We start from the raw sequence: 23,519 nt of genomic DNA on the forward strand, positions 1-23,519 counted from the left end.
CATTAACACTGTACAAACCAGGTCAGCTTTACACACTCATTAACACTGGACAAACCAGACCAGGTCAGCTTTACACACTCATTAACACTGTACACACCAGACCAGGTCAGCTTTACACATGCATTAACACTGGACAAACCAGACCAGGTCAGCTTTACACACTCATTAACACTGTACACACCAGACCAGGTCAGCTTTACACACTCATTAACACTGGACAAACCAGACCAGGTCAGCTTTACACACTCATTAACACCGGACAAACCAGACCAGGTCAGCTTTACACACTCATTAACACTGGACAAACCAGACCAGGTCACACTCATTAACACTGTACAAACCAGACCAGGTCAGCTTTACACACTCATTAACACTGTAAAAAACAGACAAGGTCAGCTTTACACACTCATTAACACTGGACAAACCAGACCAGGTCAGCTTTACACACTCATTAACACTGGACAGACCACACCAGGTAAGCTTTACACACTCATTAACACTGTACAAACCAGACCAGGTCAGCTTTACACACTCATTAACACTGGACAAACCAGACCAGGTCAGCTTTACACACTCATTAACACTGGACAAACCAGACCATGTCAGCTTTACACACTCATTAACACTGGACAAACCAGACCAGGTCAGCTTTACACACTCATTAACACTGTACACACCAGACCAGGTCAGCTTTACACACTCATTAACACTGGACAAACCAGACCAGGTCAGCTTTACACACTCATTAACACTGTACACACCAGACCAGGTCAGCTTTACACACTCATTAACACTGGACAAACCAGACCAGGTCAGCTTTACACACTCAATAACACTGGACAAACCAGACCAGGTCAGCTTTACACACTCATTAACACTGTACACACCAGACCAGATCAGCTTTACACACTCATTAACACTGTACAAACCAGACCAGGTCAGCTTTACACACTCATTAACACTGTACACACCAGACCAGGTCAGCTTTACACACTCATTAACACTGGACAAACCAGACCAGGTCAGCTTTACACACTCATTAACACTGTACACACCAGACCAGGTCAGCTTTACACACTCATTAACACTGGACAAACCAGACCAGGTCAGCTTTACACACTCATTAACACCGGACAAACCAGACCAGGTCAGCTTTACACACTCATTAACACTGGACAAACCAGACCAGGTCAGCTTTACACACTCATTAACACTGGACAAACCAGACCAGGTCAGCTTTACACACTCATCAACACTGTACAAACCAGACCAGGTCAGCTTTACACACTCATTAACACTGGACAAACCAGACCAGGTCAGCTTTACACACTCATTAACACTGTACAAACCAGACTAGGTCGCTTTACACACTCATTAACACTGTAAAAACCAGACCAGGTCAGCTTTACACACTCATTAACACTGTACAAACCAGACCAGGTCAGCTTTACACACTCATTAACACTGTAAAAACCAGACCAGGTCAGCTTTACACACTCATTAACACTGGACAAACCAGACCAGGTCAGCTTTACACACTCATTAACACTGTACACACCAGACCAGGTCAGCTTTACACACTCATTAACACTGTACAAACCAGGTCAGCTTTACACACTCATTAACACTGTACAAACCAGGTCAGCTTTACACACTCATTAACACTGTACAAACCAGGTCAGCTTTACACACTCATTAACACTGGACAAACCAGACCAGGTCAGCTTTACACACTCATTAACACTGTACACACCAGACCAGGTCAGCTTTACACATGCATTAACACTGGACAAACCAGACCAGGTCAGCTTTACACACTCATTAACACTGTACACACCAGACCAGGTCAGCTTTACACACTCATTAACACTGGACAAACCAGACCAGGTCAGCTTTACACACTCATTAACACCGGACAAACCAGACCAGGTCAGCTTTACACACTCATTAACACTGGACAAACCAGACCAGGTCACACTCATTAACACTGTACAAACCAGACCAGGTCAGCTTTACACACTCATTAACACTGTAAAAAACAGACAAGGTCAGCTTTACACACTCATTAACACTGGACAAACCAGACCAGGTCAGCTTTACACACTCATTAACACTGGACAGACCACACCAGGTAAGCTTTACACACTCATTAACACTGTACAAACCAGACCAGGTCAGCTTTACACACTCATTAACACTGGACAAACCAGACCAGGTCAGCTTTACACACTCATTAACACTGGACAAACCAGACCAGGTCAGCTTTACACACTCATTAACACTGGACAAACCAGACCAGGTCAGCTTTACACACTCATTAACACTGTACACACCAGACCAGGTCAGCTTTACACACTCATTAACACTGGACAAACCAGACCAGGTCAGCTTTACACACTCATTAACACTGTACACACCAGACCAGGTCAGCTTTACACACTCATTAACACTGGACAAACCAGACCAGGTCAGCTTTACACACTCAATAACACTGGACAAACCAGACCAGGTCAGCTTTACACACTCATTAACACTGTACACACCAGACCAGATCAGCTTTACACACTCATTAACACTGTACAAACCAGACCAGGTCAGCTTTACACACTCATTAACACTGTACACACCAGACCAGGTCAGCTTTACACACTCATTAACACTGGACAAACCAGACCAGGTCAGCTTTACACACTCATTAACACTGTACACACCAGACCAGGTCAGCTTTACACACTCATTAACACTGGACAAACCAGACCAGGTCAGCTTTACACACTCATTAACACCGGACAAACCAGACCAGGTCAGCTTTACACACTCATTAACACTGGACAAACCAGACCAGGTCAGCTTTACACACTCATTAACACTGGACAAACCAGACCAGGTCAGCTTTACACACTCATCAACACTGTACAAACCAGACCAGGTCAGCTTTACACACTCATTAACACTGGACAAACCAGACCAGGTCAGCTTTACACACTCATCAACACTGTACAAACCAGACCAGGTCAGCTTTACACACTCAGTAACACTGGACAAACCAGACCAGGTCAGCTTTACACACTCATTAACACTGTACAAACCAGACCAGGTCAGCTTTACACACTCATTAACACTGTACAAACCAGACCAGGTCAGCTTTACACACTCATTAACACTGGACAAACCAGACCAGGTCAGCTTTACACACTCATTAACACTGTACACACCAGACCAGGTCAGCTTTACACACTCATTAACACCGGACAAACCAGACCAGGTCAGCTTTACACACTCATCAACACTGTACAAACCAGACCAGGTCAGCTTTACACACTCATTAACACTGTACAAACCAGACCAGGTCAGCTTTACACACTCATTAACACTGGACAAACCAGACCAGGTCAGCTTTACACACTCATTAACACTGTACACACCAGACCAGGTCAGCTTTACACACTCATTAACACTGGACAAACCAGACCAGGTCAGCTTTACACACTCATTAACACCGTACAAACCAGACCAGGTCAGCTTTACACACTCATTAACACTGGACAAACCAGACCAGGTCAGCTTTACACACTCACAGACCAGGTCAGCTTTACACACTCATTAACACCGTACAAACCAGACCAGGTCAGCTTTACACACTCATTAACACTGGACAAACCAGACCAGGTCAGCTTTACACACTCATTAACACCGTACAAACCAGACCAGGTCAGCTTTACACACTCATTAACACTGAACAAACCAGACCAGGTCAGCTTTACACACTCATTAACACTGGACAAACCAGACCAGGTCAGCTTTACACACTCATTAACACTGGACAAACCAGACCAGGTCAGCTTTACACACTCATTAACACTGGACAAACCAGACCAGGTCAGCTTTACACACTCATTAACACTGTACACACCAGACCAGGTCAGCTTTACACACTCATTAACACTGGACAAACCAGACCAGGTCAGCTTTACACACTCATTAACACTGTACAAACCAGACCAGGTCAGCTTTACACACTCATTAACACTGGACAAACCAGACCAGGTCAGCTTTACACACTCATTAACACTGTACACACCAGACCAGGTCAGCTTTACACACTCATTAACACTGGACAAACCAGACCAGGTCAGCTTTACACACTCATTAACACTGGACAAACCAGACCAGATCAGCTTTACACACTCATTAACACCGTTCAAACCAGACCAGGTCAGCTTTACACACTCATTAACACTGGACAAACCAGACCAGGTCAGCTTTACACACTCATTAACACTGTACACACCAGACCAGGTCAGCTTTACACCCTCATCAACACTGGACACTCATCAACACTGGACAAACCAGACCAGGTCAGCTTTACACACTCATTAATACCGTACAAACCAGACCAGGTCAGCTTTACACACTCATTAACACTGTACACACCAGACCAGGTCAGCTTTACACACTCATTAACACTGTACACACCAGACCAGGTCAGCTTTACACACTCATTAACACTGAACACACCAGACCAGGTCAGCTTTACACACTCATCAACACTGGACAAACCAGACCAGGTCAGCTTTACACACTCATCAACACTGGACAAACCAAACCAGGTCAGCTTTACACACTCATTAATACCGTACAAACCAGACCAGGTCAGCTTTACACACTCATTAACACTGGACAAACCAGACCAGGTCAGCTTTACACACTCATTAACACTGTACACACCAGACCAGGTCAGCTTTACACACTCATCAACACTGGACACTCATTAACACTGGACAAACCAGACCAGGTCAGCTTTACACACTCATTAATACCGTACAAACCAGACCAGGTCAGCTTTACACACTCATTAACACTGGACAAACCAGACCAGGTCAGCTTTACACACTCATCAACACTGGACAAACCAGACCAGGTCAGCTTTACACACTCATTAATACCGTACAAAGCAGACCAGGTCAGCTTTAGACACTCATTAACACTGGACAAACCAGACCAGGTCAGCTTTACACACTCATTAACACTGTACACACCAGACCAGGTCAGCTTTACACACTCATTAACACCGGACAAACCAGACCAGGTCAGCTTTACACACTCATCAACACTGGACAAACCAGACCAGGTCAGCTTTACACACTCATCAACACTGGACAAACCAGACCAGGTCAGCTTTACACACTCATTAACACTGTACACACCAGACCAGGTCAGCTTTACACACTCATCAACACTGGACAAACCAGACCTGGTCAGCTTTACACACTCATCAACACTGGACAAACCAGACCAGGTCAGCTTACACACTCATTAACACCGTACAAACCAGACTAGGTCAGCTTTACACACTCATTAATACCGTACAAACCAGACCAGGTCAGCTTTACACACTCATTAACACTGGACAAACCAGACCAGGTCAGCTTTACACACTCATTAACACTGTACACACCAGACCAGGTCAGCTTTACACACTCATTAACACTGTACACACCAGACCAGGTCAGCTTTACACACTCATCAACACTGGACAAACCAGACCAGGTCAGCTTTACACACTCATTAACACCGTACAAACCAGACCAGGTCAGCTTTACACACTCATTAATACCGTACAAACCAGACCAGGTCAGCTTTACACACTCATTAACACTGGACAAACCAGACCAGGTCAGCTTTACACACTCATTAACACTGTACACACCAGACCAGGTCAGCTTTACACACTCATTAACACTGTACACACCAGACCAGGTCAGCTTTACACACTCATCAACACTGGACAAACCAGACCAGGTCAGCTTTACACACTCATTAACACCGTACAAACCAGACCAGGTCAGCTTTACACACTCATTAATACCGTACAAACCAGACCAGGTCAGCTTTACACACTCATTAACACTGGACAAACCAGACCAGGTCAGCTTTACACACTCATTAACACTGTACACACCAGACCAGGTCAGCTTTACACACTCATTAACACTGTACACACCAGACCAGGTCAGCTTTACACACTCATCAACACTGCATTCATTACAATACTGGAGTTTTCAAATGTTTCAGCTTGTGTTGGGAGAATCGAAGCGTTTCATAGCTGTGAATCAGTTGATTCGCTACATGATTCACTGTTTGGACCCCTGCTGGTCAGAACAATGCAAATGCAGCGAAAACTCAGTCAAAAGATCATGTTTTGCTGCATTTACACTGTTCTGACCAGCAGGGGTCACCAGTGAGTGGGGCTTCCATCAAGTGAATCATTTAGCGAATCAACTGATTCAAAGCTCTGAAATGCTTTGTTTCTCCCTACACTAGGGTCACCTGACTTTGGCAGTTCGAAGCAAAGGTTTCAAAGCTTCACAAACCCTTTTTTCAGGGCCTACTATTGACAGGCTAAATGAACACTTACCAAGCAGCAAATGTGAATAAAAATTGGCAAGTGGATGCAACTTGGATAGTTTTTTTTTTAGGAATTAATGTGTGGGATGACTCAATGTATTCAGTGACTGTTGATCGTGTTTCAGGGAGTGGGAAGAAGGAAAAGTATTAATATTTGACGACTCGTTCGAGCATGAAGTCTGGCAGGAGGCAGAAACATTCAGACTCATCTTCATCGTGGATGTTTGGCACCCCGAGCTCAGCCAATCACAGAGGCAGACTCTCTCACCCATATAGAGGATAACAGCCAATCACAGACCTCGAAGAGCAGGTCAACAGCCAATCACAGAGACAGACTCTCTCACCCATATAGAGGATAACAGCCAATCACAGACCTCGAAGAGCAGGTCAACAGCCAATCACAGCGCTCTCTGCAGTTTTCATAAACCACAGACTTCCAAGGCAGTGTGAATGTATAAGTTCTATGAATCATATTGTTTTGAGTTGTGCGTAACATGAGAACATAATCACCTAATATCCAAGATCTTAATTTTGTAAAGCAAATATGATTTGAAATCATGTTTCAGAAGGATGTGTTTTTTAGGGCTCAACAGTAATATTAAAGACAGATTTATAGATCATGTGAGATTGAATGGTTAATTTACACTCAGTTATGGGAGAATTAAGAGATCAGAATATGAGAAAGTTGCTTTTGCTGTTTCTAACAGAAAAACTGAGACTTAAGTCACTTTTTTATAAAGTTATAGATATGATTGAGCATTGCACTGTATGTTGTGGGTCAAAGTTTGTGTATGTGTGAATATGAATACATAAATGATCATTAAGAGATAAAAACATCATCACTTCGTGCCTTTTCCAACCGTAGAAACTATTAGGGTCAAGAATGAGTCAAAAGAAGTGAATATGACATTGTATTTTGCATAATGCATTTCTTTATTTTTCTGGAAATGTTTTCATCAGAGCACATGTTTTATTAACACTACAGATTCTACATGATTTTTTGTTTTGTTTATGTACATGTTTGTTTACTTGGCAAATGTTTGTTGTTTGTGTTGATTGTGAATTATTAAATTCTGAAAAAACATCCTCTCCATTATAATTCAGTTTGATTGATCATCTTCACATCACAGTTGTGCAGTTTCAATTTGTAAATTAAATTAAATTACAGTTTTTTACAATCACTTTGTTACTATTTTCAGAACCTTGATGTCATTTTTCACAACTCTAGACACAAAACTCACAACCAATGATCAAAATGCACATTTTTCAAAACTCTAACCCTTTTCTCAATTGCTTGGATACAATACACATAAAACTTAGATCATTTGTTCATTCAACAAAAATCACCTGTTCAATATGACACAACTTAACATCAAAGTACTACTATTTCAAAACGCAATTCACACATTACATTTCAAATGAGTGTCTATTCATTTCCTTACATTGATCTAACTATCAACTGATACAACTGCTCAAAATGATAAGTTACTGTTGCATTACTCTGAATGCATAGTTGTATGGAAACAGACAAACAATCTTTCATGTTTACTGTAAATCATGAGAGTTTCAAGATAACGAGATTCATTGTCACCAATTAGCGTGGAGCATGAACCAATTAGACTACAATATCCATGGATGTAGCCTATAATATTTGATCATAATGCTTCATCAGACACTGTGTCTATGGTCCCAAATACTGTACCACCTCTTCAGACTATTTACAGTATTGACAGCACTGCACTGTATAGATCATCACTCCTGTTCTGTTTCTTACAGTACAAGCAAGCAAGTTGAGGAACACTGCATTTGATGTTTTACAGTCTTTTCTTTTCTATTTCATAGCTAATTATTTTTGCTTTGATTCAAATAAACCTATGCTGTGATTGTACTGTAGTGTTTTGCATCAATATATTACAAACTTTGTTCAATGCTTCCACTGTGTCTGTCGTATTCTCTCTACTACTGCAGTGCTTTTACAGAGATGTATTTACTGTACATGCAGTGCCATAATGAAACCTGTATCACCTATTTTGTTCTACAATATTTAATGATTGTACGAGCAATGACACAGTGAAACTATCGGTTGCTTGTGTGTGGGTGATCTATAGTTATGTCTCAACGGTATTTCACAGTAAATTAGTTTTTTGAACCAATGATTGTGCAAGTGCAATATTTCTTTAAAGATGTGAATGCACAATGCAGTGTTTTGAACATTAGACAGCCTGTGTTACAAGTGATAACCGTTTTGAGTTTTGTGTCTAGAGTTTTGAAAAATGACATCAAGGTTCTGAAAATAGTAGCAAAGTGATTGTAAAAAACTGTAAATAATAATGAAATGAATGCAGAATTCCCTATTCAAAGTAATAGATCTGTTCAAAGGCATTGAGTTTTCCAGTGTACTCCGGTTTATAGTTGTAGATCAAGGCTTTCCTCTCCTCCGTCTCACTGGGGAAACGGTGGGAACTCTTCCTCGCTGTAAAACAGAAAGTTATTATTCATAATGTGTTCATTCATTAGACGAGGCAAAACTGTCAATATTGAGATTTTGTTGCTTCTCATAACGTGTTTTTCAGACTAGTGGACAGAAAACATCCAAAATACACTTTAAACTGCATGACACACACCGAACATTACAGTTTTATTCTGATCTATATTCTGAAGGTTTTTACACAGGAGTTTGTTCATATGTAATTTTCCTGATTTTATACAACATTTTATTCCTAAAAATGAGGTGAAAATGTATTTATTTTTGGCTGTTAACAATATTTTCTGATTTATGGTGATAAAAAGAGAAACTCAAAATCCCCTCTGTAAAAACTTTGACATATAATATAGTCCTCTAATATAGTCCCAAGCCCTCAATAATCAGCCTAGGAAACGGTGGAGTGTTCCTTTAAAGGAAGCAAACGGTAAATGAATATAATACGCAGCGAGTAAACGCAGACTGAGTGTGATACCCTCGCTGATGAAGAAGTGTGTGTTGTAGAGACACAGATTGAGTGTGATACCCTCGCTGATGAAGAAGTGTGTGTTGTAGAGACACAGACTGAGTGTGATACCCTCGCTGATGAAGAAGTGTGTGTTGTAGAGACACAGACTGAGTGTGATACCCTCGCTGATGAAGAAGTGTGTGTTGTAGAGACACAGACTGAGTGTGATACCCTCGCTGATGAAGAAGTGTGTGTTGTAGAGACACAGACTGAGTGTGATACCCTCGCTGATGAAGAAGTGTGTGTTGTAGAGACACAGATTGAGTGTGATACCCTCGCTGATGAAGAAGTGTGCGGAGTAGAAGCCGGTCTCAGCGGCTCGGGCCGAGTGCGGGATATACTGACGTCTCCACTCAAACGCATTTTTCTCCGGATGCCATTGAGTCGCGTAGATGGGGAAATCATACGCTGTGAAAACACACAAGAGACGGTTGTGAAAACAACATCATATCTGCTATATATTCTATAAAGGCGCAGAAAACACACACGACACACACTACAAGTCAAACGTTTGGGGATCTGTACGATTTTTAATGTTTTTTTAAAGAAAAGTCTCTTCTGCTCATGAGGGCTGCATTCAGGCGTGCAGATGGCACTGGGGACGGGGGGGACATGACCCCCCCAGATTCATAGTGACCCGATCCGTCCCCCGCCCTCACTATCCCTACGAAACGCGACAAAAATCGGTAAAACAGGGGATTAATCACTGTTTTCGCTATACATTATGTGTATACACTTTAGCCTACATAAACGTGTTTTTGCAAAACGGATTTAAATCCGATCTTCAATTCCCGCGCTTGGTCCCGCGTCTGTGACTTACTTTCACTTTGATTTGCGATAGTTTGCTTGATGAATATGTTCAGCTTCTCGTCTGCGGCGATGCTGTTCCAGTAGCGTCGCCATATCTACTCGGTTACTATCGTAACCTCAGTTCCCTGAGATAGGGAACGAGTATTGCGTAGCTATACGCAGTGGGGAAACTCCTTTTCCTCGATTTACTGAAGCTTTTATGTAAAACGCATATGCAGCTGCACAGCTAGCACACTGAGCGTCTGGCTCACTCATAGGCTGTGCTGCAGCAACTGCTTAAACCAATGGCGCAGGCGCCTCTGACAGGCTACCAATGAGCATCATTGCACGTCAGAGCTCCCAAAGGGGGCGTGGCCTTAGTCTATATCAGAGCCCTGAATTCGCCATTATAGCAGGTTCCACGACTGAAGCGACAACTCACCTGGTTACTATAGTGCGGCCGGCTACGCAATACTCGTTCCCTATCTCAGGGAACAGAGGTTACGATAGTAACCGAGTAGTTCCCTTTCGAACGGTCACTTCGTATTGCGTAGCTATACGCAGTGGGGACGCCATGCAAAACGCCGCACTAAAAGTAACTGGTTGCCACTGAACTCAGGACCCCTGAGCCCAACACAAGTCCGAACCATTATATATATATATATATATTAGACCCGACACTGTCGGGCCTTATAAAATATATGTGTCAGTAACAATACCAACCCAATATACTAATGAACCCAGACCCCGTCGGGGCTATTTAGCATATTAAAAAATAACCAGCAAGCGGGTTTTATATGTTGTGAATGATTATGCACAGTACACTGTAGAGAAGACCGGGCACTACCGGGCCTTCATCATACCGAAAGCACCTTCACTTGTAGAGAAGGTACTTCCATATTATAAAATTTCGTAAATGTGGAAGGCAAGGACCAGCCGGCCGCATCACAAATATCCTGAATAAGAAAACCAGATGACCAAGCCCACGACGAAGCCATGCCTCAAGTCGAATGGGCTTTAATACCTATGGGGCAAACCTGACCCATCGAGGTGTAAGCCATAGATATAGCATCCACAATCCATCTAGACAGCCTTTGCTCGGCGAACTGGATCGCCTTTGGATCGGCCACCAAAGCAGACAAATAGCTGTTCTGACTGCCTGAAAGACGGAGAACGCTCCAGATAGATTCTCAGTGCTCTGACAGGGCAGAGAAGATTAACCTCCCCGTCCTCGGCAGAGGGGGGGGAAGGGCTAATAACGTAATGACCTGTGCTTTGAACGGCGTTGAAAGCACTTTAGGCACATAACCATGCCTGGGTTTGAGGATGACCTTAGCGTCACCTGGACCAAACTCCAAACATGAAGGGCTCACGAGAGCGCCTGCAGATCTCCTACTCGCTTGATAGATGCCAGTACCAGCAGGAGAGCAGTCTTTAGCGAGAGGTTTCAAATCAACCGCTGGAGCGGTTCAAATGGTGGGCCCTTTAAGGCCCCCAGGACCCTGGAGAGGTCCCAGAGGGGCACAGAAGGGGTTCTGGAGGGGTTAATCCTCCTAGCACCCTTCAAAAAACGCACCACCAAATCATCCCTTCCTATCGACTGGCCAGCTATCAGGGCATGATGCGCTGCAATAGCTGCCACATACACTGAGCGTGGATGGGGAGCGGGCCGCATCCAACAGCTCCTGCAGGAAGGATAATATCACAGCTACCTCACATGACTCTGGGTCCATACAGTTTTTCGAGCACCAGCTGGAAAAAACTGACCATTTCAAAGCATATAGGCGCCTAGTAGACGGGGCCCTGGCTTCAGAGATAGTGTTTAGGACCTTCCCTGGAAGGTCCCCGGGTACCCGTTTAGGGCCACACATGGAGGGCCCATAAATCGGGTCGCGGATGCCATATCGTTCCTTTCGCCTGAGAGAGAATGTCTTTCCTCATTGGAACAGGCCAAGGGACTGTGTCTCATAGCTGAATCAGCTCCGGAAACCACGGTCTGGATCTCCAGAGAGGGGCCACCAGCAGGACTGGGCACCCGCTCTCCCTGACCCTTTTTTTGACTTGTGGAATCATCGAGACAGGGGGAAAAGCATAGAGGGGGCGATTGGGCCAATGATGGGTCAACGCATCCCTGTTCTTCGAGAAGAACATTTTGCAATGAGTGTTGGATCTCGAGGCAAAAAGGTCTATTTTGGCCTCTCCGAATACACTCCATATCAGACGAACCGTCTGAGAGTTCGGGGACCACTCGCCTAGGGGAGTGTTGCCCCGTGAGAGCATATCCGCGCCCAGATTCTGAACGCCCGGGATATGCATTGCTCTCAAAGAGCGCAGATTGTTCTGTGCCCATATAAGGAGGTCTCTCGCCAGGGCATACAGGCTGCCTGACCTGATGCCACCTTGGCGATTTATATAGGCCACCACTGACATGTTGTCCGTGCGGACCAGGACATGGTGGCCTTTTAGGTTTGTTAGTAACGCTTTCAGGGCCAAACCAACCACTTTCATTTCCAGACAGTTGATGTGTAAGCTCTGCTCCGTGCTCGACCAGAGGCCGGAGACAGGCTTGCCCTCGTGCAGAGCACCCCAACCTAGGTTGGATGCGTCTGTAAACACCACTTTCCTTCTGGAAACTACTCCCATGGTCACACACTTGAGGTACCAGTCCTGAGCTCGCCAGGGAATCAGGGCTCTTAAACAACCGTGATTCACCATGATGCGCAGGCTGCCGGACTGCCATGCATGGGTTGGCACACGGCATTTCAGCCAGTGCTGCAGCGGGCGCATGCGCAGTAATCCCATACAGAGTACTGACGATGCTGCTGCCATGAGACTGAGAAGTTTCTGAAATTTTCTCAGGGGTGTGCGCTCTGAACGAGGCTGCTAGCGTCTGTACTGAGAGCGCGCGCTCTCGTGTGAGCCGCGCTGTCATCTCCACTGAGTCTAAAACTGTGCCCAGAAAAACTACTGTCTGGTTGGGTGTCAGTTTGCTCTTGGTGACATTGATTGTGAGACCCAGGCATTTCAAATGGCCAAGAATCAAATCCCTTTGAGCTATTAGCTCTGCTCTCGATTGCGCTAGCACCAGCCAGTTGTCGAGATAGTTCAACACGCGCACTCCCTGATGTCTCAGGGGAGAGAGCGCTGCATCCATGCACTTCGTGAATGTACGGGGTGCTAGGGACAGGCCGAAAGGCAGAACCGTGTACTGATAAGCTTGACCCTCGAAGGCGAATCTCAAGAATGGCCTGTGATGAGGGTTTATCTGAATATGAAAGTATGCGTCTTTCAGATCCATTGTTACAAACCAGTCCCCCGGGCGAATTTGCGCGAGGATGTGTTTGATAGTCAACATTTTGAACGGCTGTCTCATGAGAGCTTTGTTCAAATGTCTCAAATCTAGTATGGGTCTGAGACCGCCGTCTTTTTTCAGAATTAGAAAATAACGGCTGTAGAACCCCGAGTGTGTTTGCGAGGGGGGGATTAATTTTATCGCCCCTTTTGCTGACAAATTCTGTACTTCGGCGTGAAGCACGTGACCCACGTTGCTTCGCACTGAAGACTCGACAACCGCCTGAAACTTTGGGGGTCTGTGAGCGAATTGGAGCGAGAAGCCTCGCTTTATAATGTTTATGACCCAACTCAACACAGCGGGGATGGCTTGCCAGGCCCATGCCCGTGTGGCTAGGGTTTGATACACAGTTTGGGATGGGCCATGTAACACAGGGGGACCTGATACCCTTACATTGTGATTTGTGCACATACTGAGTGTTGGACTGACTGTACAGGCTTTTGTCTGGGGAAAAGTCAGTGTAACAACTGGGAGGGGGCCGCCTAGCGAAGGGGGACCGTGAACCCGTGTGTTGTGATTGTGAAACATACTCTTTTTGTGCTTTACGTGGGTCGCCGTGAAAAGGCGTTTGTTTGTAGAGGCGCACGCAGTGCAGTGGGCCTGTTGACAATAATAAAATCTCCAGCCGCCTGAATTAGACAGGGAGCTGTGAGAAGTGTCATGGGATTTTGAGCAGTGACTATCTGTGGCGGCGCACGCTTCATAGCGGGCGCGCTGACTGCAGTGATAGTGTGCGGCTTGTAACGGGCCTAATGACTGATTTGAGAATGTTCCCAGCTACCTGTGAGCGGGGGCTGTGGGGGAACATTTATTTCTCACTCTGTTTTAGCTGCTGTGAGAACAGCGATAGTTTGCAGCGGTGCACGGTTTACCGGGCCCCTAGACTGCAGTTATATCTTTGTTAGAATCGTGATTCAACATGACTAGCTGGCCATTCTTCTTCCAATTGCACTCCTGCTGGGTTTAGATGGGGGCGGGGTCAACGTTGAGCAACGTTGTTCTCTGTGTGAGACCCAGGCATTTCAAAGGGACCAACCCCTTTCCCGGACGTTGCCAACGAGGGTGAGTCACGCGGGGGCGGAGCCGACGTGAACTCGTTCGCTTTGGTGAAAGGAGTTAGTCCAGCCGAGAGGCGCGAGTGTCTCAGAATCCACCACTGACAGATGGGGATTGACAGAGAAAAACTCTTATAATACTTAGAATGGCAGCTTGTTCTTGCAGTGAGAGAGAAACGTTTTCAGCGTGGTTGATTCCAGGCATGAAAACCGCGCTGTTGTGTCTGAATCACGGAGAAGGTTCTGCGTGATGAACAGAATGTAAGGGAGCGGTAGCTCTCGTGTCGTAAAGAGAGATAGCCGCGTGGACATCTGACCGCGCGCTTCTTCCGTTGCTGCTGCACGAGAGAGCATTTTCAGAGAAAACTCGCTTCTGTGTGACGTGCAAAACAGAGGGCGGGGTAGCTCTCTTGTGTCGTAAAGAGAGCTAGCCGCTCGAAACATCTACCCACGCGCTTCTTCCGTCGAGGCTTGACGAGGGAAGAAACGGGGGGAGCGCAAGAGGCGGTTTGCAGTCCAAAAGGAGAGCTAGCCGCGAGCGCATGATGTAATAAGCCTCATGCAGATGCATCCGCACGTGGCACACATCCGCCGGCAGAGAGTGCATTTTGCGTGGAGAACTCCCAGGCACGAAATGCAGCTCGCGTGTCCATCGGCCTCGTGCAGCTTACCTCCGCACGTGGCACAAGATGAACCAGGCATAAGAGAAACATTAATTTGCTAGTAAAAGGATATGTATCGTCGTCGTCGCCGGATAGCCACAGGTGAGACGGCGTCAGGGGAAAACGGCAGAAAGGGCGTAGTCCGCTGAAATAGATGCTCGCTCAGGCTGAAGGGCTTGTTCAACGGCGAAGCTCAGTAAAACAGTCAGAGACATGAAGTTGTCGCTGAAGGAGTGATATCTGCTATAATGGCGAATTCGGGGCTCTGATATAGACTAAGGCCACGCCCCCTTTGGGAGCTCTGACGTGCAATGATGCTCATTGGTAGCCTGTCAGAAGCGGCCGCGCCATTGGTTTAAGCAGTTGCTGCAGCACAGCCTATGAGCGAGCCAGACGCTCAGTGTGCTAGCTGTGCAGCTGCAAATGCGTTTTACATAAAAGCTTCAGTAAATCGAGGAAAAGGAGTTTCCCCACTGCGTATAGCTACGCAATACGAAGTGACCGTTCGAAAGGGAACTGGCTATAACATTACATATAGCCTAGCCTATAACACGCTCTCACACGTTTATTTTTTAGCATTTTTTGAAGGAGTAAAATTTACATATATGGTTTCAACAACCAGATGCATTTACACTTGTTCAGTTTCGTCTGGGATGCGGACCTCCTGAAGTGGTTTGAGCGATCGGATTCAAATCTGTCTCGAATGCGTTTCGGAGGGCATTTACACCTGGTCTTTTCACGATCGGATAGCTATCCCATCACAGAAAACGCATGAAGTGGCCAGGTAACAGCCCCTATTTCTGAGCTGAGCCGGTGATTTTCTGAACTGAAAAAAATTGACTGTATAAATGTCATATAAAGGCGATGAAGAGACAAAAAACAATCACCTCGTTTTTTCAAAAACCAAACAATTAGTATTATTATTATTTGCACATAGGTTCTTTGCTTTTTTGTTCATAATGATAGACTTTGTATGCTGAGATAAGCAATAGTTTAAAAAAAACATACTTTGCTAAAGACATGAAGTTTTGGTGGGTGATTGGCATACTAGTCAAATAACAGTCTGATCATGCATTGCTAGTGGTGATCAGGTAGGCTTTTGTTTACCTTTGGTCATTGTTGTTTATCCATGATTTCAAATAACAATCCCCCAATGGCTTTTTAATGCAAATCATTAGCCCAAATTATGCAAAGTTACTACTTGAGCACTAGTTAAAGCCCAAATTACAAAAATAACGAATTGAGTTTAAATCATTTGCTGACAGCTTGGTCCCCCCCAGTTAAAAAGTTCTATCTGCGCCCCTGGCTGCATTTATTGGATTAAAAAAAATTGTTAAATATTATGACAATTAAAAATAACTGTTTTCTATATATATAGTAAAGTGTAATTTATTCCTGTGATCAAAGCTGAATTTCAGCCCATTAAAATGCAAGCAGGGTTAATGCAATGCATATTTTTTCAAGTATTGCAATTCAACACGCTTTTTAGTTTCAGAAACATTTGTCATTATTTTACTTCCATGGACTTCTTTTAAAAAGATTAAAAATCTAACCGATCCCAAACTTTTGACTGGTGAAGAGAAGAATATATCTCTGATTATTATTATTATTATTATTTCACTCACCTTCCATTGTGGACACGAACTCGTTCTGTCCGTCTGAGTTTGTGCTCAAAACCCTGTAGAAGCTCTTCAGTTTCTCACTCTTCGTGAAGTTCTGAAATAAACATTTCACTTCATCCAGCAAAAATTAAAAATAGTTTGACTGTTATACAGTAGGGGGCGCTGTTCATACACAATTAAATGAGGTGCTCATCGGTCATTTTTGACGGAATGATACAAAACTTGCTAAAGGTTTTGGCACTTGTTATGTGAACACAAATCACTCATGGACATGATTCGAACAGGTTAAATGGTCTGTAAACTACAGTCACTCTTGTGCTCCTCGCGGTCAGACATGAGCGCATTATAAACGAATGAGACGAGTTTCCTCTAGTGGAAGCGTTTGGTACTGCAGCCGAACACACTCTCACTGAAAGCTCATTTACTGAGAGATCAGCCTCACATTTTTAATGCAACTTCTTAAGATTTATGGCTTTGATTTTCTCACAGTTTTAGAGTAAAACATGTTTTGAAAATATATATTTCATACAAAAAAATGTAAATAGTATTTTTGCATTTTTCATAAACAAACTTCTGTAACTTTTTGCAATAATGTGCCAGGTGTCGTCTTTGAAAAGAGATCAAACTTCAGTCTGTGCTTTAAAGCATTCAAGATTTACCACAGTTTAAGTTAAAAATTACATTTTCAGGTCTATGCTCAAAAAGTGAATAAACGGATTATAAATACAGCGAAAATATAATTTAGTACCATAAAATCCCCTAAAAATACTAAATATTAAATTAAACATTATCGAACTAAAATATAATACTATAGTAATCTATTAGTTATGACTGCCTTTCTGTTAATGTCCAACAGGTGGAGGACAACATTCACTACAGAGATATAATTATACAACATACAAAAAGTAGTCAAAACACATCTCTGCCCTACAGACAAAAGGCAGTAACTTTATTTTTGGGCAAAAATTAGTTATTGATATTTTTGGGTTAAAGGAAAATGATGTTTGAGATGGCTTTAAAAATGCAGATGTCAAGGCTGTTTTTTTTTTGTTTTGTTTTTGTCTATTGCATCTTTTGTGTTATACAATTTCTTACCTTGAAGAAATCGTGTAACACCAAAGATACAATAGACAAACAAATTAGATAGATCACAGTCTACTTCATTTAGCTAGCTAGCTAGCAGTCAATAGCATAAATAGGCTAGTCAGCTATCCACCGAATAGGCTATCAAACTGAAGCAATTGTAAATCATCCAAAATAAATGCCATGATCACTAGATTTTATACAGGAGTTCGTCTAATGATTTTGTAAATGGTGATTTAAACGGGAGGCTCAATGTTTACACTATATGGAAATGCGTTTGTCCGCTCAGGGCCACCGTAGAAACATGTCGGTGTAAGCGGACCGACGGTGTGTGTGGAGAGAAATGCCTCATTCTAAGCTAATAAACACACAACGGTTCATTACGTAAGGTCTTTATACACCACTGAAAACATAGTTATGAATATAACATTGCATTTCTGTCAACAGATCCTCCTGAATATTACACACTGCACCTTTAATCAGAAGCCAGAGATGAAGGGTTATCAGTTGAATGGTGAAGAGTAATGATTGTTACCTCAGTCGTAATACTCCACTGATGAGAGTTTACTGTGAGCCTTTCGGTGGCCAGAGATTTCAGAAGCTCCTTTGGAAACTCTCTGAACAGTCGACCGTCTCTCACATCTAAACCGCATCGGATGAAACCAGCACTTTTATTTATGCGTTTATCATGATGATAACATCAAGACTTAATAAGCTCACTTATTTGGAAACAAAAAATATTCATCACTTTTCTGAGTAATTAACACTAGCCGCACTGCAGCGCTACCACTTACTTAATCAGCACGCTATACAGCTCTGCACTGTGCTAACGCTAACGCTTCAATATTCCCGAGAAAAGGAGTTTTCCCATAGTGTCTAGCAGACGCAATACGAGTGACCATTCCCGAAAGGGAACTTCACAGTACGTCATTGAGTAACAAGTAATCCATTTTTGTGAAATGTATCACTGGAAGTAAACTGATAATAAACATTAACCATTACATAACTTTATCCAGTGTTCTTACCGTCAGTGAAGTTCAGGGGCAGAGCGACTCCATCAGTGTTTGTGTGGGACAGGAGCGACTTGCCGCTGGTTAGCAGTGTGAGCATCTCGAACCCTAAACAGGTTCCCCATACTGGGAAATAATCCCTCTTTGAATTGGCCTGTTAACACACAGAGATACTGTAGGGATGCACTGATATAAAAATTTTGGCCGATACGATACTTTATGGGCCCTATTTTAACGATCTGAAATGCAAGTATCAAACGCGAAACGCAAGTAACTTTGTGGGCGGGTCTCGCAAATCTAAAATGTGTTGGTCTGAAGAGCTTCATTACTCATAGGTGTGGTTTGGGCGTAACATGAAATAAACCAATCAGAGCATCATCTCACATTCCCTTTAAGAGCAGCCGTGCTTGTTCCATGGCGGGTTGCTATTATAACGGCGGATTTGCCAGGAGCGGTTCACAGCCGAGGAGACCGACGCTCTCGTCAGGGCCGTAAAACACAGAGAAGTGACATTGGGGACGGAGAAACACACCCAGATTAGCTTCGGTTAAACAGGCGTATGATCATTTGGGTAAATGTGTAAGCTAGATTTATGCCTATTTTTCACATCTTCATGGACACAACAATGATTTCCCTCGTGTGGTAATATTGTTCCTTGTAATAATGTATGATTTTCTAAAAATTTGCTGCTTCTGTGTAGATGAGAGAAGCAAAGTGTGTGTGTGTTGTGCTCACGCTACATTATGGCCAAATATGCGCCCTTAAAATAGCATCTGAATAACGCGCCACTGACTTTAGACGAGGTTTCTCCTGGTCAGTGGAGGAATTGTTTTCTGAAACTGCAAAATAGCACCAGGGAACGTTTGCGCCGGAACACGCCTCCTCTTTTCGCTGAACCGCCCCCGGGAGTGCAAGTTCATTCCCTAATTTACCGACGTGCGTCTGTGGAGGGAAGAGTCCGCTGTGCGCGGGAGCAAGATAGGGCCCTGAATTTGAAAGCCGATAACTGATATATTGGCTGAGAAATCTAATTCAAAGTTTTTGTATAATTTTTTAAAGCCTGAAAAACAAAAGTCTCACCATTAATATCCATGTATCAAACACACAATTATAATGTTCTCATGATCATTTTATGTAGCCGACATGACACACTTGCGCATGTTTTCCTTTTTTGATTCCAATCATATTTCAAGCAATTCAAAACCATCATGTTGAACAGTGCGCATCCGAAGTGTCTCAGCTGAAGGAAATAATTTTTTATTATAAATATAAAAATATATTTTCAGCCTATATATCGTGCATCGCTAGATACTGCAATGAAAAATTAAAATACCACAACATTTTGCATTGCATATACAGAGTGCAAGACTGACACACACCTCGAGAGCGAGCCTGTAGAAAATGGTGGCGGTTTTGGAATATCCGGATGATTGTAAACTGACTCCGCCTCCAGGGAACAGGACTCTAGAGAGAGAGGAAATATACTTTAATTGTGATATATTTATGTTTAATATGGAAAGGTTTTCCCCTTTTATGTATCTGTATGTTTTTATATATGTCTGACTGTTGCTTTGCCAATATTGTGCTATTTCATGCCAATAAAGCTCATCTGAATTGAATTGAAATGAATTGAATGAAAGAGAGCGTTCGTACAGAAACTGTAAAAGGAAATTCCAGGACTTTCAAGGACTTTTCAAGCACTACTTTTTTGGTTTTCAAGGACCTCAATCAGAGATCGCACTTATAAAACAATATCTTTAGGAATTTGTAAACTCAAATTACATACATAAGGTATCCAAAATACAACATATTTAATAATATATATTAAATACAAAGTTTATAATGCCTATTATTGTTCAATAAATAATATTTTATATTATAATGTTGGCGTACTTGGTATCGAAAACACGTCTGATGGGGGTTTATCAGTGTTAATATTGCCTGAAAAGATTGTATTTGTGTTAAAAAAAAAATAAAAAATCATATATATTGTATTGAAATAAGTCAAGCACTTTTCAAGAACCTTTTTTGTAAATATGGCTGTTTTCAAGGAGTTTTTTCCAGGGAAAACTCAAATTCAAGAACTTTAAGCACGCTGTACGAACCCTGGAGAGAGTCTCCGATTCCTCACTGTAATCACGTCTTTAACACAGACTTACAGTATAACAGATTTACTCACCCATTTATGGATTTAAACAGCCTCTTGTACTCATCTTCAGTCGTATTGATCCTACAGAACATTAAAATAAACTTCATGAGAAACTTCAGTGCTGATTCAGTAACTGAGAGTATAGCCTACTACAATACAGTCGCCATTAGTGCAGGTTATGACCAAAACGCAAATGAAATAACCTTATAATTTGCAGCAAACGACCGGAACAACACCGGCTGCGTCCCAAATCACACACTCTCTTGAGCAGTCATTTAAAAAGTATGTTTTTATGAAATATTGTTGTATTACAAATTTATTAAATGTTTAATTTTAGGTTTCCACTGCAATAGTATATAAACTGAGAAAGTTTAGTAGACTGATTACAGATGATTATTGAGGTTCCAGCAAGAGATTTGTTTTTCCATTATAAGTTAAATGAGTCAGATCCCTGATACTCTCACCTTTTGTTCTGCAAATGGCTTTCGGAGCCCCAGCCCTAGACGTTGAATCATTAGGTTGATTGGATTAGCAATGCAATAGACTGTTATGCTGATTGAATTAGGATTGGCCAGACCCTCAGTCTAGGATGTGTTACCTAAACCTGTAACCTCATTTACATGCTTTGTTTGAATTTGTCGCCACCTTCAAAAGTCCCATCATACACACACTTCAGAATCTCACTAGTAGGTTTTTATGAGTACTGTGACACACTGTTTTTGCCTATATATAGTACTAGGGAAATATGTGATTTAGGACTGGGGCTGCACGATTTGGGGATAATGTCATATTGCGATTATTGAGGTCAATATTGCGATATAATAATGAGTCAGCTTGCTTGGTTCTCAGGGAAATTGTACAGATTAGTGATAATGCGGAAATGTGTGTTTCTCAACTCAAACTAGCAAAGACAACTAAATGCAGTGTTTTCGAATTAAAATTATATTTTTTACAAAATTAAATCTGACATCTTTGCATTACTGCAAACTTGTTATTGAGTTGAGAAACACACATTTCCGCATTATCACTAATCTGTGCAATTTCCCTGAGAACCAAGCAAGCTGACTTATGAAACCATTTGTTTATTAGGCCTATATTGCAATATTGACCTCAATAATCGCAATATGACATTTTCTCCAAATCGTGCAGCCCTAGTCGCAATTTTATTTTATATACCAAGAATAAAAGCCACATTTGGGCATATATTTTATACAAATAGTTTTTTTTTTTTTTTTTTGTGATGATGACACCATTTTCTAAATTAAAAAGCTTCATGGTGAGGTTATGTGACAACAACGTAACATGATACTACTTATGAAATGTTTTATATCAACTTTTATTAAAACATGTACAAAATGTATGTAAATAAATATGTTTCTTCATTCATAATCTCACATCAGAAATATAACCTCGTTTATAAGCAATTCACATGACTTAATCACTTGGCTTTAGTGTACTTTCTCAATGTAATGGGGGGTGTCTACGTGTTTTTATGTATATGTACATTGTTGGTTCCCCATGGGGATAATAAAGTAATCAATCAATCAATCAGTCAATCAATCAAAAACTCACATCACCGGAATCACGCGCGCGCCCGCGGACTCCAGGAACTTGACGTACGACGCCGCGATATACGCGTTCCTCTGAGGCGTCGCGTTAAACACGTCCTGCGCGAGAACACCTGGACAAGGGCAACAGGTTTAAAGTTCAAGTTTAAAGAGAATAACTTACAGTGGTTTAAAACTCTCATGCACAGTATTTAATAGAACTTTTCAACTCACCGATTATTGGTCTATCGTTGGTTTTTATTGGTGCTCCGAAACGTTTAGAAAACACGGAATCGGTAAACGTGAGAAGACACGCGAGGTAGAAGAAGTGGATCATGTTTTCTTTACCTGAGAAATGTTGCGCTTCCTCGCGAGACCTCACGTGACAGACAGTTCCAGCTCGTTTCCGCGTTCGTGACGTCATGCGTGTTTTTATTCTAGCAATGCGCGTGCCAAAAGGAGAACTCAGTTCTGCATATTTCTTTAATCTTGAAAAACTACATTTTACCCTTTCAACAACTGAGAAATTATGTGTTGATGGCAAAATTGTTGTGATGGAGTTGTTCCTCATGAGGAAGTTTTTCCTGGATTTTTATAAAGCTTGTTTACCACTTTAAACAACACCTTTACAATACATTGGATAAATAACTTTATTAATAAGCCCGCATCTGGAATCTGACCACTAATGTTATTTTTTTCCAAACTTAAAACTCGTATTAACCTGTAATTATAACATAATGCAAATCCTATCAAATTATCTCTTCTCCATAGGCAAATTAGTTGGGTCCCTCATCTTTAAACACAATTCTACACCTCACTCTTATGATGTGGAATAATAAGGACCTGCTGTAT

At 42.5% G+C, this 23,519-nt stretch overlaps 2 protein-coding genes across 3 annotated transcripts in view; one reads left to right on the plus strand and one right to left on the minus strand.

Annotated features, from left to right (window-relative positions):
- Window positions 1-7,492, plus strand: part of unm_hu7910 (un-named hu7910) — a 62,312-nt gene extending 54,820 nt beyond the window's left edge. For both annotated transcript variants that reach the window (XM_081359279.1, XM_081359280.1), the window contains one exon: window positions 6,534-7,492. In XM_081359279.1, the coding sequence (XP_081215405.1) occupies window positions 6,534-6,684 (151 nt within the window). In that variant the 3' untranslated portion in view covers window positions 6,685-7,492. The remainder of the gene's footprint in view (window positions 1-6,533) is intronic.
- LOC308687056 (gamma-glutamyl hydrolase-like) lies at window positions 7,314-23,077 on the minus strand. The gene is made up of 9 exons (XM_081359281.1): window positions 22,902-23,077; window positions 22,693-22,801; window positions 21,151-21,201; window positions 20,351-20,435; window positions 18,987-19,125; window positions 18,497-18,603; window positions 16,882-16,972; window positions 9,672-9,806; window positions 7,314-8,881 (listed from the first exon to the last, which is right to left on the minus strand). Exons 1-9 carry the CDS (start codon window positions 23,002-23,004, stop codon window positions 8,760-8,762), a joined length of 942 nt encoding a protein of 313 aa, XP_081215407.1. The 5' UTR covers window positions 23,005-23,077; the 3' UTR covers window positions 7,314-8,759.
- Window positions 23,078-23,519: the final 442 nt, after the last annotated feature.

Source organism: Scardinius erythrophthalmus, assembly GCF_964197995.2.
Source record: "Scardinius erythrophthalmus genome assembly, chromosome: 2".
Taxonomy (NCBI): domain Eukaryota; kingdom Metazoa; phylum Chordata; class Actinopteri; order Cypriniformes; family Leuciscidae; genus Scardinius; species Scardinius erythrophthalmus.